We start from the raw sequence: 19,908 nt of genomic DNA on the forward strand, positions 1-19,908 counted from the left end.
CAGATCTTCTATTAAATGCAATTATTTTGAAAGGTAAGCCCGGAAGTGGCACGCTTGAGGCCGCCTAGCTTGACGCTGCTATCTAAACTTGAGAATGAAGCCGAGCACAGAAAAGCCGTTAGTTAGTTAGTAGAGGAGAAACTCACCGTCCATGTCTTGTCCACACTTATCAACCCGCTGACTAACTTGTTGACGGCAATGTCGAGAGAAAACACCACTCGAAGTTTAGACAGCATAGACCTCGCTGCTTTAAGAGTAAGTTTGACAATGTTGTCTCACTTTGTTTAACGCTATGTTTGAGTAAACATTGGAGGATGTGGTGGGTGTTGCTGGAAACTTAACGGTAGTTTCAGGCAACAACTTGAGGAGTTTGTTTCCTTCTCTAACGGTCTCCTGTCGCTGGGTGCACTGTTAGAGAAACCATTTATTGTGTTCTAGCTTTGTGTGTAAGAGCCTTTAAACATCAGCCTGTTCCATGACTGTCTGTCTGCACTGTGTCCTGTTTGCTGTAACTTTACAAGCTCCACTGTTTACACACAGGATGTCCCTTTGGCTGCCTGCTGAAAAGTTGACATGCAACAAGTGAAAGTCGGCTAAAATAAACTTTATGTCATTATTGACAGAATTAAAACATGCATTGTATCTAGTGACACAGAATTGTTTAAAACCAATTCTCATATTTCTTACACTTAAAGCTAATGTATACTGCCCTACAAAGTCTAACTGCAGAAACTACATTTTTGGTCAAAATTGAGTTATAACTAAAAAATGAACTCCTTGATGTCTGTTTTATCTTGTGACAACGTTTTAGATTTCAATTTTGCTTTATTTCAGAGAAATATTTATATAAAAACCACAAAATCCAACTCAAACCCAAGCAGTAATTACACTTACCACGGTCTGCTTTGGATATATATAGCCTACTCATTTAAGCATAAAAATAATAGAAATCATAAGTAAATTCATAAATAAATTACTGTCTGGATAGTGATGAAGTAAAAAAGTGAGATAAAATTATATTAAGACTAAAATATAACATTTCTTTATAATATTAAGTCTAAAATACACAAATCTTTGAATAGAGTTGTTAAACACTTTTAAATACACTGATAAAAAAAAATAATTTGAAAATGTTTATTCACTGAAAACTAAATATAAAAGCTGAAAGAAGACAACAACACTGTAGTTACTGTACTCTGTTTTTGCATTACTGTTAGGACCTATTATAGCAATGCAGTAACTACATTTTTGGGGTCAAAGGTCAAATAAATCATCATGATTTCTGAGCATTGAAATTACATCATTAATACATGTAGAAATAAGTGTCATATCACTTATCTACATATAACCAACTTGGCTGGCCAGTTAAAAAAAACGTTAAAACCCTTTAAAGCAGTTTTTCTCAGTTTTACCTTTTGTGAAGTTACTGCAGATAGACTCTGTAGGACAGTATAGTGTTCTTATGCTAGTTTATGGAAAATGTATTTTTCTTCGTCTGTGGTAATTTGTATTGTAACAGTATTTCTGTAATAATATTAGTATCACAGTGTGCTTTTCTATGACTTGAATTACCATTTAATGAGATTTTAAATGTCTTTAGTTTATACATTTTCAGTGAAACCAAGGCCTATAAAAATACATTTTCAATGATTTCCAAGCCATACGTTCATTCCATGGACCTCACAATGTTATCCACATTTGCAGTCCTACTTCCTCAGTCTCCATCCCAGTATAACATTGTTCTTCTCCGTTTGCCTGTACTCCTGACTATACATAAAGCTGATTATCATAGTTTTGTTTGGCATGGACCTGTTGCATTGTGACTTTGCTGAAATGCTGCTTTGCGTCACTCCTATCCGATCCTTTTTTCTTAATCTAAACCATATTTTTTCTTGTTCTAGGATCCAGCAGGTATCTTTGAGTTGGTGGAGGTAGTTGGCAATGGAACCTATGGTCAGGTGTACAAGGTGAGTCCTCCCATGATGCTTTTTTCTCCATCTTCCCCATTTAAATAGGTATTGTTGTTTTTTGCATGCATGGAAGAACATGCTGCTGTAAACTGAAACCTATAGAAACATGCATGTATTTTCATTTAAGCCTTTTTTGCATGGCAGAGGAGGTCGAATCATAAAATGTGCTTGTTGTACTTAAAATGCATCTCACCAGCTGCACACAGTAAGCCACCAACAGCCTTAACACATACACACACATGGTTTAAAACAGTATCTAACACGTCACTTCTTGTAAAACCTACTACGGCTACTTCCAGTTAGTTCAGAGGAAAAATATGAAATTCTCAGCTGACTGAAATATCCTGTAGCTAATACAAACAGAACTCTCTCACTAACTCACTCTCTCTCTCACACACACACACCAGCATCTGCAGCATCTTTTAAAGGTCCTGGGTGGGGCTCACTTCCCTATCGCAATATCTGTTTGTGTATGAGTGGTTTGTGGTTGCAGGAGGTGTTTAGTCTTATTTAGGTCTGTGCAGATGGTTGTGCCCTGGGTGCAAACCATGTCTACATGCTTCTGCAATACCACACATTGATGGTATTACATCTGTGTGGAACACTTTTTGAATAATGCTACAATTTGATTCAGGTCAAAATACTAGAACTGTTTGTAGTATCAGCACAAATTTAAAACCTCATGACCTGATAAAAACACTAAATCTGAGGGAAATGATTTTGCTGCATAGACAGATAATTTCACTTGACAAGATTTCTTAAATTAAGATTATTAAATCTAGAAATAAGCATGTTGAACGCTTAAAATAAGAAATTAACTCTTAAAACAAGATCAATTATTAACACTTCTACATCTAAAGTTGTTTTTTTTATCTTTGTAAGAAAGAAATAATTGTCAGTGCAACTTGTCAGTTCATCGCTGCTTGCAGCTTTAACTTATCTTGTTTTAATAGCTAATTTCTTATTTTAAACGTTCAACATGCTTATTTCTAATAATATATTCTTAATTTAAGAAATCTTGTCAAGTAAAAATTTTCTGTCCATGCAGCAAGATCATTTCCCTCAGATTTAGTGTTTTTATCTTGTTTTTAGACACACCTTTTTTGCAGTGCTGCCTGCCATATGGCAAAGAAAAGACAAATAGACATGTTTATAAAGAAGATGATATCAACTTGCTTCAATCCAAAGTGAACCAGGATAGCCAAGGGTGCAGTCCCGGCTGCTCGGATAGTTCCCTTTTCCTGTGTTGGGAAATGTCCTTCTGACTTTGGTGTGTTAGTGGACTTTAAGTTGTAATGTTGAAACAACATGGAGGCTACAAAGAAGCCTATATGTTGATTAAAAGCCACATTGATAGCAGTTTCTGGCATTTGTTTGCATCGAATAGCAAAGGAAAGGGATCAAAAAATGTTTTTTTTTCCCAAAATTTTGTATTATTTTGGTGCGTGAATGCAGCACAAATGCCCTATCTTGCATATTATTAACTAATATGATAATATGTTTCCGTCCTGTGATTTGGATCCACTCCAAAATGTAATGGCCCATGCTACACCCTCCACCAAGTTGCATGACAATCACGGCTGGAGTTTTTCCTGTAATCCTGTAAACAGACAAATAGACAAAACATACAGAGCTGAAAGCACAACCTCCCTTAAAGACATAATAGGATGGCTTTTTTTTTGTGGAAAAAGTAACTTTGGTGTGGTCTCCCAAACATATGCTGATAGGAAAAAATATTGATACTAGTAAAGGTTAAAAGTTAAGGTTTCCCAGAATGAATGGGCTCCATGGATGTCTCTTAGATGTGAGTCTGTGTGTGTGTGACTGTGTGTGAGACAGAAGGTGGGTGTGTGCCTCGATTGCCACTTGATTTCCTGAAAGAGGAAATGTTGCAAGAGATGCACAGGACAGTGAGGCCTGTGTTGGCCTTTACACAGGGTGCTTTTACACAGGGGTAAAAAAAAAAATCACAAAATTCATCCAATGACTCACATTCAAGGGAGAACCTCCTCATGTGGATGAATGGGGAACAGTCTGATTGTAGGGGAATTACAGCACCCATTGTGATGTTATCATGTCAACATCCCAAAAACAAGCTGATACAGATCATTTGAGACGCGTTATATCTGAGAGCATTCTCATTTGGTAGAGTAATGAATGAAATGGCAGACAAGGAAATGACAATTTGGACAGTAGAGCTAATGAGTGTGTTATGATAACAGACAATCTGTTGGCCCTTAATGCACTGCAAAAAGTGTCTGTAGATTTTACGGTGAAAAACTGCTAAAGCATGACAGTAAAAGAACGTAAAATGATAAATGGGTTAATTCAGTTTCAGTAACAATGAAACACCTTAAATGTAAATATCAGCCAAAACAGTGTTTTTTACATTTTTTTATATTTTTTAAATACATTACTCCACTGTAAAATACACTGGAACCGTGTTTGTAGCAAAAATATACTCTAATATATATATATATATATATATATATATATATATATATATATATATATATATTATATTATATATATTATATATATATATATATATATACAAGACATCATTTTTGCATTTATTTGTTGAAAAAATACGTTTTCTCACTGTTAAATGTACTAAGCACCATATCTCTAACAGAAATATACTGCAATATTTATGGTAAAATCTTTAATTGATGCCTTTTCATTTATAAAGTATTTTCTTGTCAATATGGCAGAACAGCGTTTGTTTTGATGGAAAAACTTTTTATTTACACGGTAAAAATGGAATAAAATGGCAATCTTAAACGTTAAATCAACAGTGCGGATATAATTTTACTGTAATATTACAAAAAAACTTCTGGCAACCACAGCTGCCGTTTTTTAACGTAAAAACAACAGGGTTTTTATTTATTTATTTACAGTGTGTGGACTATGTGGATCTGTTTCTGCGAGAAACTTTCTGTGTGTGTGTGTGTGTGTGTGTGTGTGTCCCATCATGGGAAACAGGACAGGAATAGGGCCTTTAGAACAATGACTTAGCTATGCTGCTCACACACACAAACACACAGCCCCTTAACAAAACACTGAGTTGTGGACTGACGTGAGAGCAGGAGATGCTGACAAAGCATCTGGGCTTTTCCTCTGTTTATTTATACGTGTTTTGCATTTTCATTACATTGCATTTTTATCATTTAGTCATATAACATGAACAGGAAACTCATCCAGCAGCAGATAATCAGATCTTAATTCAGGGTGTTAACCATAACCTCATTTTGTGCATTAATGAGTGCAAATTACAAAATAGGAGAGTTAGTTACAATTCCCATCATGTATCACAGATACTGTACATAAACCATACATTTCTAAGTATGTATTGAGTTACCCTTTACTGTGCCAACCTGGTCACAAAGACATAGCATTGTGAGACGAATCTGCCTTGGATTTAAAGTCACAGAAAAAAATATTAGACCATCGTTTTCTTCAATTTCTTGGTTGTACAACTAACCAAAATCATTATCAATAAAACCATGTAAAATGTCTACATATCAGCTCTTAAATTAAACTCTTATGAGCTGTTTTTATTGTTATCATTACATTTGTCCAAACAAATGTACCTTTAGTTGTACCAGGCATTAAAATGAACAACAAAGCAAGGATAAAACAAGGGTGGTCTCATACTTTTTTCCATGACTGTATAATTTAGTTACATTGTGATTATACAGAGATGCTGACACCTTATTTTTGGTTCAAATAGTAGCATACCTCTTTTTAAAGACAATGCTCCACACACCTGTTCAGAACTAGTTCAGTGGTGGACTCAGACTGTCTGACATGCAGAGGGGGAAAAGAGCTGCATGTGGTGGGACACCAGCACTAAATATATGTTTTTTCTAGCATGTAGGGTAGGTTGTATGGCATTGAATTCTTCATGTTAAGGCCACGCTGCTGGGCTCTATCATGTTTTCTCTACAGAAAGAGCACCCTGGAGGGCTCTGCATCATGTTTTATCTATGATAGGGACAACCAAGTGGAGGTCATCCCCCCTGAGTCCACTATTGTGTTTGTTATTATCGCCTTTAGATGACATAATTTCGATTTAATCAAAACCATTATAAGATTATAAATGATCATATCGCCCAGCCCTATTTTGTAGTGCAGTGAAATGTCAAGGAGGTTATGTTTTTGGTTCAGTTTGTTTGTCTGATGGTCAGCAGATTACAGAAAAACTACTGGGCCAATTTCATGAAACTTGATGGAATTATGGAGCGTAGGTCAAGAAAGAACCCACTCACTTTTGGAGTGGATCCGAATCACAAGGCAGATACATAAATAATTTTTCACTTTTCTTCACATTACCACAGGATAGAGCTTTTTCAGAGGTCTGCGCTCTCCAAGTGCCCTTATAGTTTACTTGTTTTTGTGAATGCTGGCAACAGGAAGCATGACCCAAATGCCAAAACAGGGAAATGGCTGTTTTTGTGAAAAACACTTTTTTTTTTTTTTTTTACCAAAGTCGATTTAAAGTCTTACAGTTAGCAACTGGCAGGGTTAGGTCAGGTCAGTCAAGTCAAACGAACAAATCTGAAGGGGCAGGCAGCAGGTCAAAACACTTAAAAACCACACAACTAGAAAATCAAAGGCAACAGGCTCAGGTAGAAAGGAATGACTGCAGCATCCACCCTCTGGCAGATTAGTAGGAAAAAGCTAGCCTCTGTGTATTTTATGTTAAGGAATTAAAAACAAGCAGGCAGGTGATCTGTAGACCAGTGAAACTAAGTAAGGACAGAGGGCAGGGAAGGCCTGACAGCATGTGGAAAATTCACTAACACACACTGGGACTTTGAAAGAAAGAGTCTCAGGATGAAGAGGCGGAGGAGGGAGATGGAGCTGCATGTTTATGTGCACAGTAATGTGCAGTTTGTTGCTGTAAACCACACTGATCCACTGTCTGTTGTTTGCTCCAATGGTTTGTAGTTCAACTTAGGTTATGTTGCCAATTAGTTCTGCTCTAAATTGAAGCCTTACAGCTGACCTGTGTCTAGCATCAGGACTTGATTGTAGTGATTGCTAAATTTGACCATGACTCACGTTTTGATCCACTATAATTGCCAGTTAGTAGGCAGATATCATGTCAACCGAAGCCCGGTGTCAGTGGGAACTGACACTGCAGGAACAGTAAGCCCCATTAGCCTCATTTTCATTTTAATTCAGTGGAACGGCCTCCTGGTCAGCAGACAGGATTCTCTGACATGCTAAGACAGGCACAATTAGAAGGGATAGAGAGTCAGATGGAGAGAATAGAGGGCTGGAGAAAACAACCAGGCCCTTTTTACCCAAATTGCCCCGGGAACTGAAAAGTAAGGAACTGCTCAGGAACTCAAAGAATCTTAAGTGCACTTATTTTGCATCTCCACCACATCTGACGAACTGAGAATATTAAAGAAATTAGAGCAATAACTTATTAAAAGGCCGCTTTGTTGACGGAGATATGATTTTTGCACGAAACAAAACCGCACAGAGTCATCAGTGTTTCTATGTGAGTGATGTTTGAATAGATGCTGAAAGAGAAGTGCAGAGGTGGAGAGGGCAGGGAGGTTCAAAACCCAAAGTGGGGAGGATATGATGAGGGTTTTGTTCTGGTTATTTGTGTGCTGTAGTATATGTATCGGTAATGAAACTTGTGTTTGACCCGTCTGTGACATTTAGTGTTGCAGACTCCACCCGTATAGCTTTTGGCAGGCTGCAGAGCAGCGCTATGGCAGCAGGGAGAGTTTGAGGACAGGAATTAAAACTGAATCCAGGTTCATGTGGTGTGCATGCAGGTACAGTTCCTTAGTCTCTGAAAAAACTTCCTGGAAAAGTTCCTGCGGTCAAAAAGGGAAGTGGTCCGGCTTCACCAAGACTCTTCTCCACTTCTGTGACCTCAATTTAATTCTTCTCCTCCTCTCTTTTTTGTTTGTCTTTTGCTTTTCCTCTCAACCTTTTTTTTTTTATCATGCACAGATTTATGTTCTTCCTTGCTGGTGTCATAAACAAGCGTAAACAAGGACAAAGTCACACATGCATATTATTATTAAATGATGCATTATGTGCAGTAGCCGTCACATGGTCGTAGTATGTCTGCAGCAGTTTGTGGCCCCAGGACAAAGACATCCTTGATAAAATTAATCAACTTAAGGACTGAATTTTTTTGTTCTGCCATGAATATTGATCCGTATATGAAGAACGAAATTCCGATGTAAGCTTCAATAGAAATAAAAAACTAAAGAGTGGCTTTAGGTGACGCACAGTAGTTATTTCAGCTGTTAAACTTTTCAAAGAAAGTTTTTGAGCTGTTTTATTGGAAATTCTTTGCACTGCATCACCATGAGACATACACTGTGCATGCTCGTCTCACTCACCATGTAGTCATCATTCTCACACACACACACACACACACACACACACAGGGCGTTTCCCAGTTTTCAAAATGAACTTCCCTTCTTTGCAAGCCACTGCTATAGAGTCATCTGTGTGTGTGTGTGTGTGTGTGTGTGTGTGTGTGTGTGTGTGTGTGTGTGTGTGTGTGTGTGTGTGTGTGTGTGTGTGTGTGTGTGTGTGTGTGTGTGTGTGTGTGTGTGTGTGTGTGTGTGTGTGTGTGTGTGTGTGTGTGTGACAATGTGAAAATGTCAAACTCCAAAGCTAAGTGCTCCAGTGACTGCTGATGCAACACTGTGCTGCTCTTTGTGTAGTGGCTGCTTTCTGATCTTGTTATGTTGTAATGAAATTGTTACAAACAATCACTGCGACTAGATTTGTAGAATACTAAGTTAGACTAGTTGAAATATTTCGTTTTGTCAGACCATAAACCCTAGTGTGTAACTGCTGCCTGGTTTAATAATGTTCAAAATATCAAAGCATATATGAGACATTCATTTGTTGGTAAGGAGTTAACCTCTTCAACCTCTTGAGGAAGCCAGTGTTCTGATTTCCACCTTTCAGAGGCTGTAGCAGCCACTGTTTCTCAGTTATGGCTCAGTGAATGTATTGGGATCTGCTAAAACTATAAGATCTCAGGAATCCATTGGTACCAAACATGCCATGCTAGTTGGCAAGCAGGCTTTATGGCGCTCTAAAGTTAGGCTAGAGTCTGGCAAGGAAAACTAGCATGTCCTTATAAAAAAGGGGTCTTTTGTCTTTGGACCTCATCTGAAATGGGTTCTATGTGTCCCCACAAGTCTCAGCTTTGCAGACGTACCCCCCTTTATATCAATTCATGTAGTTTGGGGCAGAGACCATGCCGTTTAAATGTATTATTTTTCATTATATTTGAATATTTCTGCATACTGGGGCCCTAAACAGTCTTTAAATTGCATCACTTGGGTAAAGTGATGCAATTTTATTTCAGTGAGAGCAGTTTTTTAAACATGACCTCAATGTAAAAAAAAAAAAAATGACAGCCTCATTAAACTTTGACAAACAACCTAGACCTAGAGCGTTCTGAGTGCAATGCAATTCTTGCTGAAATCTCCAAATTGTTTTCATATCAAATCCCAGCATGGATATGTCTATGGTGTTCCTCAAGGTTTTGGTGTCCTAATCCTGTACTTTGGTGGGATATTTAACCGTATTTAACACCAAATCAGTGAAAAAAAATGATATCAATGCAAAAGTTGCTGCAACAACTTATGAGACATAAAGGATCATGGGAATGATCTTCATTTACCCACATCATAATGTTATAAATCCTTATATACTTTAGTAATTTTAATTAATCGATTTAATATTAATTTCTAATACCTGTTTTTGAGTAGAACAACTTACACACAGTGCTGAGTAGGGCCGGGCGGTATATTGGTATTATGAGTTATACAGATATATTTTAGATGGAGATTTGTCGTTGAGACAATATCGCCATTCCGATATGTAATAGCTTTTGAATCTTTAAATAAAACAGGTTGATGATGATTTCTTGTGCCGTTGAGGTAAAACTAAACACTTTTTGTTTAAAATACCAATATATACCCTATATCGCCATTCAGCCTAAAAATACGGGATATGAGTTTTGGTCCATATCGCCAAGCCCTAATGCTGAGCTGCATCTGAATTTAATCTTCAGGCTCACAGCTTTTAGACCTCTATGTAGCATCTACTGTTGGCCTCGGCCACCAGTATGAATGTGTGTGTGAACGGGTGAATGGGCGTAGTGTGTAGTGTAAAGTGCTTTGGATAAAAGCGCAATATAAGTGCACCCCATTTACCATTTATCATTAAAAAAAATGTTCTCTATGGTAGCGAGTGGTGAAGTAAAGGCGTTAAGAACTGCGTCTGATTGTACTTTGGTCAAGTTCGTGAAAGGCTAAACTTCCTCTGGGTTATTACTTTCCCAGTGGACAGGACACAGTAAAGCTTGGTGGCAACATGTTGAAACATCATGGGCTGTGCACAATCGTAAAACAGCTGGCTGCAAGACAATTCCCAGAGTGAATCATTTACACTTCCTCATACTTTTCTGGTTTCAGTAGCGTCACTTCCCCTTTCTGTGACCCACATATAACTAACCTTATGTTACTCACAGTTGACTGATCTGCTGAGCAGAGTGTAAAAAATGTCCAAATGTAGATTTTGACCAACGGCTACTTACCGCTACAAACAAACTAACCGTTGATTTGTTACAGCACAGCAGGAAAGGTTTTATTTTGAAAAACACCTGCCCAGCCCTAAACTAGATAAACTAGACACTTTCTTTGTGTTAAATATCCAGTTTCTTCTTCATCTTAAGAACTCCGTTGTGCAGGCTATTACACATTATTTAAAATGTGGACATTTGAAATGAAGATCTTCTTTTGAAATAGAAGTCTTTGTTCCAAAGCTAAGTAATGTGTGGGGGCTTGAGCTGAGGGAAAAAGAAGAGACACAGAGAGAGACAGGAAACATCCTCCAACAGAGTGTAGAGTTGGAGAGCTGTGTTGTTAGAAGCAGCGAGTGGGAGAGAGACAAAGGAAAAACAGGAGAGGAAAGAGAGAAAGGAAAGCAAGAGAGGGCAAAAGGAAGGAAGGCAGAGGTGAAAGGCAGTGAGACAGAGAGGAGGGGAGGAAGGAAGAGGGAGAGAGACAAATGGAAATTAGAGAGAGAAGAGGGAAGTAGCCCCCCATGAGGTTTGGAGCTAGGCTTTGTGCTGATTACCTGTGTGTATGTGTTAGTGAGTGACCCAGAGCACGGAGAATATGGGGGGAGTCTACTTGTTAGAATATCCCCACAAGTGACTGGCCTTCTTGCTGTTCTTTTTAAATGCCAAAACTATAATTAAAAGTATGGCAGTGATTCAGTGTTGCACTTAGGCCACATAAAGTTAGGGGAATTGAAAAAGAATGGTCAGAAATCAATGCAGCAAAGTGGGAGATGCCCAAAATCTAATGCTGCGTTTGCAGACAACTTGGAACCAAAGTTATTATAGTTAATGAAAACTAACGAAATAATGAAGACTAGAATTGAAAAAACAGTTTCGTTAACTGAAATAAAAATAAAAACAAGTTTTTTTTAAACACGATAACTAACTGAAACTGTATTTTGTGGTTACAAAACTAACTAAAATTATAGTGAAAATGTCCTTAGTTTTCGTCTTTGTCAACTTTTTTCATACGTAAACCTTTTTGGTTGATATGAAATCTATTTCATCTATCTGGTTTTATGACTTAATAACCTTATTGGGGCTGAGATGGATAAGACAAAGGAAATAAAGGAAACATTTATTGTGACTTTTTTAATCTGGCACCCAACAAATATCCCATTACAAAAAAACTAAAACTAAACTAAAACTAAGCATTTTTCAAAAAATAAAAACTAATTAAAACTAGCAAACTCACTCTAAAAACTGAATTTGAAAACAAAAATTGACAACGACATTAAAACTAAAACAAATGAAAAATTCAAAGCTATTATAACCTTGTTTGGAACTCCAAAAAATTCATGACCTCCTATTAGAAAAAATACATGGAACGCCACTCGAAGTCAGAGTTGCTACTTGTGAACAGGCAGCAGCTATGACAGTGAACATTATAAATTTGCTGTTTTTAATGAAAATAATCCATAATTTACATGGTTAAACGGAAAGTTGATAATTTCAGCTTGGAAATTCTGAACTTCAACTGGAACACAGCACAAGTTCCTAGTTTGCATTAAGCTCTGAAAGTGCTGAAACCTACATTTCCCATAATGCAATTTGATGTATGCATTGTTTTTTCTTCCTTCTATTTCTAACACCCCACACTCCAAGATTGTAGTGCAGGTTCATTTATATTTTTGGTTTAAATTGAGCTTTTTTGCAGACATGTTGACTTGCCATAGCAAGGTCTTAGGCCCCTTTTACACGAGAACGCTTGCAGGTAAAAAAAACAACAAAATATTTTATAGGAAGTGCCTTTCGTTTAGACGGTGACGACGTTTTTGGGGCTTAAAAACGCGAAAATGTGAAACCACCCTCCAGATTGTAAAACTGTAATCCGCTCCTCCGTAGCGTGTCCGTCTACACTGCCAAGACACGACACTCTGCTCAGATCTGCTCACGTCACGTACGAGTTTACCTCACATCCATGCTCCAGTACAGGGAAATAAACAAACGTGGGATTATTTCCATGCGTGGGACCTTCAAGCTGCTCTGGCAGCTCTAATAAACTTACAGGAGTCTTTCCACCAAATGTACAGGATATGTACAGATAGTATTAGTGAACAGAGAAGGATCTGTAATTACCTCTATCACATTTTGGATGCACCAACTGGTCGAAGGCGAGCCAGAGGGCTTTGGACGAGACCTGGGAGATCTAGTGGATGGTGGAGAACTTTGTGGAAGGAGTAGCTGATGAAAATGCGTGGCGTGAAAACTTCCACATGCCCAAAGATGCTCTTATCGCTTTAAGTGATGCCGGTTGGCATGCATACCCAATCCAATTCACACACTTAAGCGTCACCGTATGCACGCAGATTTCCTCCTGAAAACGCTCGTCTAAACGCGGAATAAATAGTGAAGACGCAACGCCACTAGAAATTTCCTATTGGCCAAAAAATACACCAATATATGTGAAATAAGCTAATCGTCAGCAATATATCAATCCATCAACCTTCTAAAATTGATGATTAAATCATATGAAAAAAAACTAAAGATGGTTCCCTGAACTAAACTGCATCTTTGTCAGCTCACTGTATACACAAACAAACACAGTCAGGACATTTTCTCAGTTCTTTTCATATGACAGTAGCACAAAATGAGTTATCACTGAGCTTTTAGCTGCATTATACTCAATATAATGTCAAACCAGTCCAGCTCTTTAGTGCCATCCAGTGAAGGTTCCATCTGAATGGAATGGGGGAAAATGGGTTGTTTCTTTAGAAAAATGTGCACGCACGCACTCACACACACACACACACACACACACTGATACAGACAGGCAGCCTTTAAATAACACAAATCCTACATGCAGTTTGGAGGGTAGAGCTGAGTAGCGATGCTGCCCATCCAAGCACAAAATACACATATGTACATATATAGAGTAACAGACTGCTCCATAGGAGACAGATAGAGAGACACAGAGAGACAGATTGTTATGGGAGAATGTAACACAGAGAGATGGGTGAGACAGGAAGTTATGGACGAGCAGAGAGATACAGTAAAAGTCTTTTTCTCATTTGTCCCCTTGCTGTCGGCATTATAAATGCCTGTGGTATCTAATTAGCATATGTATGGTTATATTATAGTAACCTTTTCACTGACACAATATTTGTAGTTCTCACTTATTGGGCCGCTGTGTGTGTGTGTGTGTGTGTGTGTGTGTGTGTGTGTCAGAGAATAAGCGACAGACAGAATGGGGAAGGCATTTGTATCAGGATTTATTTGTATATGCGTTTGATTCGTAGCACTTCACAGCATCACAATGTGTGTGTGTGTGCATGAGCCAGTGTGTGTGATTCATTGGACCTCAATGTCAAAAAGTGCAGAAGCTTTCTCCAATTAATTCTGGTGGAGAGCAGATAGTCCTTTGAGTGTGTGTGTGTGTGTGTGTGTGTGTGTGTGTGTGTGTCAGTGCTGCATATTGTTAATAAGAAGCTCAGTGGAGAGTCAGGCATTTCACATTTGTAAGTAGCGGTGGCAGCAGGCAGCAGACAGGACAGCAGCGAGTCTGAAGGGACAGGAAGGCCATTTCCTTATTTATCACAGTCAGGCCAGTGGCGGCTTGTATGCCACAATTCTTTGCAATTATGGAGACAATGTCCTCTACTCGGGGACGGAATGAAGGCCAGAATGAATAGAGGTCAGTGAGCCTGACACAGTACATCTCACATCCAATATAGAAGCGTAATTTATTTGAGAAGTATATCAGCTGGGTTGTTATCTGACGAGGAGTCTGTTCACTGCTGCTTCAGCAACATTTTCAATAAACTTTACTGTTGGACATGTCATAACATTACACTAGTTTTATGATTTTTCTGACCTTTTAGATTTAACATTTACTAAGTAACTACTAGGGTTGTCAAAAGTATCGAATGAACACTTAAGTTATTGTTGTTGTTTTTTTAATCAAGCTTGCCTAATGTTGTGCACAGCATACAACCTCAAAATATTGTTCTAATTGTTAGTGGTTTATTGTATTTATTTATTTTTTCCTTGTGGTATCGAAAATGGTATCCAGTATCGAATATTTTTCTCAGTATCTGTATCGAGTTGAAAATTTTATTTGGAGCAATTTCCGATACTGGTATCGGAATCGGAACAACTCTAATCGAGGGGCCTCTGAGGATTCACACCTCTAATTCCTAGTAGAAGTAATTATACCTGCTGTTTTCTCATACTTATGGTATACGGTATTAACATTAACATTACATAAGAGTATTTGTGTTGGTGTGTGGAGGCACGCTGCTGGCCACACAGTTTATACATACAACCTCTCTGATGAAAACTTACAACACTTACATCACACAGAATATACCCTTGTGTACCTTTTAGATGTAGAAAGTATAACATCCACTTTACACATCCACTGCTTCCATTTAGCTGGGTTATGACCCTGTCCATCCATCTTTGTCTCACAGTTTTTCTGAATCTCTGTGTGTCTCTCTCAGTACCTGAATATTAGCTGACTGATTGAGTTTGCTGGGATTTGTCATGCCCTCCATTGTATTTCATACGCACACACGCTCAAAGCCCTGTCATAGATCACAGCTTAAAGGCTTATAGAGTAGCTACTCTAGTATCTTGTCAGCTTTCTGACTCATGACAAGGTTTTCAATTTTCCCCTTTTCACCTGACTGCACTTTACAGCTCTGGCTTGCTCCCTCTCTCATCTTGCCTCCTGTCTTGTTCTTTCTGACTGTGCCTCTCATGAGAAAATGAAATTATGTAGACATAGCCGTGTCCAGTGCTGAAAATGATATCACAATCCAAGTTTTTACTCAGAAGAGCTGTTCTACTGCTGTGTGTATGTTTGTACGGTTACACTTGTTGGACTGATTATAGTTGCAGATTCAACATCAACACTAATAGAAGTTGTACCAAATGTGTTGAGACTTATTGAGCCAGAATTCGATTGAGGGTCTGGCAGAAAAAATACACAGAAATCACAAGTAGTCACTCCAATTGACCAATGCTTGTCGTCAGTAGTCCAGTACTGTATTAAATCTAAGCTCTTGAAAGTGAAATTATTGACATGGACAAAAGGTTTTCTTTTCTTCAAACTTCACTGTGGGGCACCACAGGAATAAGTTCTTAAACCCGGAAATAAGTTAGCATTTTAGCACCATGGGGTCTAACCTGTTGGGGACGATTTGAACAGGTTTTTGGTGAGATGCCTGAAATAAGATCTGTGAGACTACAGTGGTTGTCGGGGACATTTAACTTCATCCAGCCGGACACGGATGGGAAACCTCTCACAAGTTCGCCTCACAGCCTTTAGTCGTGTTTTTAAGAGCTCTTGTAGACTAATGTGATTATAAATTATGTTATTAAACAATATTATTCGGCTACTGATTCCCTAGCTTGTTAAAAGCGCTGGCCAGCTTGTCTAAAGCATAAAGGTTATATATGGGAATAATTAATCGGCGATCGATTAATGGTCATTAAGAATGCAAAGATTGGGGCGTCCTGGTGGCTCACACCGGTAGAGCGCTAACCATGTATGCTGTGTGCTGCGGCGGAGCCGGGTTCGAATCCGGCCTGAGCTCCCTTTGCCGCATGTCTTCCCCTCTATCACCCCCTTTCTATCTCTCACTATCAATAAAGCAACAAAATGCCAAAAAAAATAATCTTTAAAGAATGCAAAGATAGACATTGAATCTTGATCTTTACAGTTTAATCTCACTTGATTTAGTTTTTTAGGATCAGGTCTCTTTTTCATCCTTTCAAAATAAAAGTGTCCAATATGAAAGCAGACTTTTGCACAGTACTATCTAATATATTTTATTTTTTTGCCCATGTATGCATAGTGATTAATCGATTAATTGATCGTTAGCGTTATAGATGTTCGAGTTGGCAGGTTTCTTCCCATCCCTGATAAAGGTAGTGACGTTCAAGTCATGCGACTTAGGTGTAGTTCACTATAGCATAACGTTAGCTTTTTACTTCTGTCGGCTGCATTAACACTTCAAACATCATAAAAGTGGTGTTCATTTGTGAAGATTATCCTGCTGAACAAAACGTGTCAGCACCAGAGACGTGTATTTGCCACAGAGCTTATTTCAATCCAGTGCAAAAATCCCATAGGAGAATTCTAATTAGATCCCATTGAGATGCTTCTTTGGGATTGGCATTCAAAAATATGTAATTTCGTTTGCGGTCCATATTGGCCACCATATCAGCATCTGGGAATTTTCCCCCTCCAAATTGTCATTGGTCTCAAAAGTTCCCATATCAGTCAGGCTCGTCACAAATTCAAGCTAGGGCTGGGCGATACATTGATATAAAAGATCAATATATCAATATATTTTAAAATGTGATATGGAATTAGACCATATCGCATATATCGCATATATAAATGTTTTTTCTTTCTGTATATATAAATGTCGGGATATGACTTTTGGTCCACATCGCCCAGCCCTAATTCAAGCCGAGGCTTCATTTGTCAGCACTGAACTGTTGGTCTGCTCGTCATCACACAGTATGCTTTTTCCTACATGTCAAGACTTTAATATCTGTGTATATGATGTAAACAAATGTTCTTTTTATAGTCTGTTGTGATCTTAACTTCTTCTTCATGCATTCCTCCAGGGTCGTCATGTCAAGACAGGCCAACTGGCAGCTATCAAAGTCATGGAAGTCACAGAGGTAAAAGTGCATTAGGTTAAATTACACTGTTTTTCTCTTTACCTCTCCCCACCGTTTCTAAAGAGGGATTGTATAGTGTCTTCTGTAGCTCGGGGGGAGAGATTCAAAGTCTGAAAAAATAAACCTAATGATGTTATCAAGGATTTCGCCCTGGGGCTTAAAAAAATATATAAAAGAGAGCCTGCATCGTGAACCGGAGTCGTGGGGTTTGAAAGAAATTGGAATTTAGGAGGCAGGGGGTCTTATGAAAGACACTATAAAGTTGAATAATGGGAAATGTAGGATCCAGGGTTTTTTGAGCCTGACCCATTGGAGGAACCAAGTCAGGATGTCTCATAACTCAGCTGCATCGATTTTGACCATTCTTTTTTAATCTGTCCTGTGTGAGAGCCCAAACTTTATGGAAGTCCAACACCAAATCGCTGGAGTACTCCTTCAAATTGCATTTCTATTCCTGGTATAGATCCGCCCTTAGTATCAATCAATTCTGTATCCTCCCTTTGTTGGGAAATATAAGCACCAAAAAGGATGATTATTTATTTGTTTTTGAGAGGGGTCTCATGGAGATGCATTTGTTATTTTTCCGTTGATGTAGAAGACGGACAAACACAGTGTACTTGCTGCCGTGATTTGGTTTTAAGAGTCGAAATGGTTTTGTGATTATTCTAAAGGATCATCACATAATAGGCAAGACACAAATTCATTTGCAGTGCTTGTAAAGTCTTTCACAAGACAATCATTATGTTTTTATAGACCTTGCTGGCTCAATATTGCATTTTGTACAAGCACATAGCAAAAACAAAGGGAAGGGAATCAGTCGAGCCATAAAATATCAGATGAAAAGAGAGAAGAGAAAGAAAGAAACCAGCTGTGTTACAAAACTTCCATGATCCACACAGTAATGAGTGTAAGTAGTCAGTTAAATTAAGACACCAAGAGCATCTAACAGAGTTGTATGACACCTCTTTCTGTTGTATTACAGCTTTTAATCCTTAAAAAGATAGAACACAAGGTGTCATTTGATGAAGGTAACTGAAACTGTTATTGGACTGAATGAGTAATGTTTACAGTTGATCTTTTTTAAAAATCTTTTCCCAATCCAATTCGCTCTCTGCTCATGCAGGTAATTGAAGCAATGGAACTTTTGCAGTAGATTTGACAAGCTCTCCTAACTCCCTCCTCACAGCGTAGACACACAACGAGGATCAAACAAAAATCTACTTTAATATATACCGCTTGCTTGACAAAATGTAATTATATGAAATAGTTTCTTCTCTCTTACTGTTCTTTGAGTCCCACCAATATATCTGCTTTGACCCAGAAGTAGTGTTTTATTAGATTCTAGGGGAATTCCTTGATATTAAAGTTCTGTTAACTTTTTAAAGGCACAATCTTGTATAGTTCTGGTGATATAAAATATTAATAAAACGCATCGTACTGTAAATCAATTTAAAGATGAAAAAACATCTCTCTGATGCTGTATTCTGAACTCCAGTGGTTGGGTCAGTTTCGGATTACAGATCACAACTTCAACTCTTAGTTTGAATCCAGAGGGAGTTGGTTTGACTCTGCGTGCTCTGCCTTGTGGTCTTACAGCTGTACACTGGGACAAACAGGAGAGGTGTGGAGGCTTTATTAAGTTGTGCTGGTGGTTTACAGATGTAGAGCACCATTGCCAGCAGAATGGAGTTTAATGTGGGCTAATAAAAGCATGTTGCAGGAGGTTTTGAGGCATGTGTTTGATCGCATTGTTTCTGTTGTGGTCGAGCTGAACCCTTCTCTCATCACTGAGAAGCTTTGTCTTAAGGACAGAACTAACACTTGAAAACCATTGCTTCAGCCTTTATCAATAGGGCTGTTTTCACTACCGTACAATACCCTGAATGAGGCGGGTATCACTGGCCGAAATGCCCCTAATTTGAATACGAGCAGTCCGGAGCGGACTTTTGTCTGGATGTTTTCCGTCCCTGTTGAAGAGCAGGGTCTTTTTTTCCCCCTGAAAACAGCCTGGTTACTGATTGGATAGATTGCTAAGCAGGATGTGACGTGGAACTCTACACAACAACAACACACGCCATTTGTAAAACCCGGCGAAGCAGTGTTCCCAATTTAGAGACTTTTCAGACCCCCTTAGCGACTATTTTTCAAGAAAGTGACTGGAGACAAATCCAGCGACTCCTTCTTCCTCTTCTTAACGAGCCAGGCAGTTAGCTACAGTTAGCTCTGTAGCAGTACAGTGTGTATGTGCTGCTGCTACAGGAGGTGTTCACTTAGCGATCTCTGTTTGATTACAACAAGCACCAGACACCCTGTGCACAGTTAGTGATGTCAATAATTCACAATCACTATTTTTATGATAAGCGGAGGCTCTGTGCATAATTAGCCATGCTGCTTTCAGCTGATAGCGACGGCGAAAACCATACGTCACCTCCAGAGTCTCTAAATCCCTCTGGGGGCTTACTTGTAGTGAAGACACGCAGAGTGAGTGGACTTTTGAGAGGGTGTGGCTTGAGACTTTCCTGGTGGCCACTTTCCCCCCTAGTCGAAACACGGCTAATAAACCAAGTGGGCTCAGAGAATAAAACAAATGATTCATGAGGCTTCATTGATACATTACTACTTTTACCCCTTTTCCACCAAGGCTGTATCAGGGCTGGTTCAGAGTTGGGG

General features: G+C 38.6%; 1 protein-coding gene across 1 annotated transcript in view; it reads left to right on the forward strand.

Annotated features, from left to right (window-relative positions):
* si:zfos-2326c3.2 (mitogen-activated protein kinase kinase kinase kinase 4) overlaps positions 1 to 19,908 on the forward strand; it is a 116,780-nt gene continuing 96,872 nt past the window's right edge. Inside the window, exons 1-3 of the mRNA XM_059345611.1 lie at positions 1 to 255; positions 1,902 to 1,967; positions 17,182 to 17,238. Coding sequence (XP_059201594.1) covers positions 199 to 255; positions 1,902 to 1,967; positions 17,182 to 17,238 — 180 coding nt within the window. The 5' untranslated portion in view covers positions 1 to 198. The remainder of the gene's footprint in view (positions 256 to 1,901; positions 1,968 to 17,181; positions 17,239 to 19,908) is intronic.

Source organism: Centropristis striata, chromosome 12 (assembly GCF_030273125.1).
Source record: "Centropristis striata isolate RG_2023a ecotype Rhode Island chromosome 12, C.striata_1.0, whole genome shotgun sequence".
NCBI lineage: Eukaryota > Metazoa > Chordata > Actinopteri > Perciformes > Serranidae > Centropristis > Centropristis striata.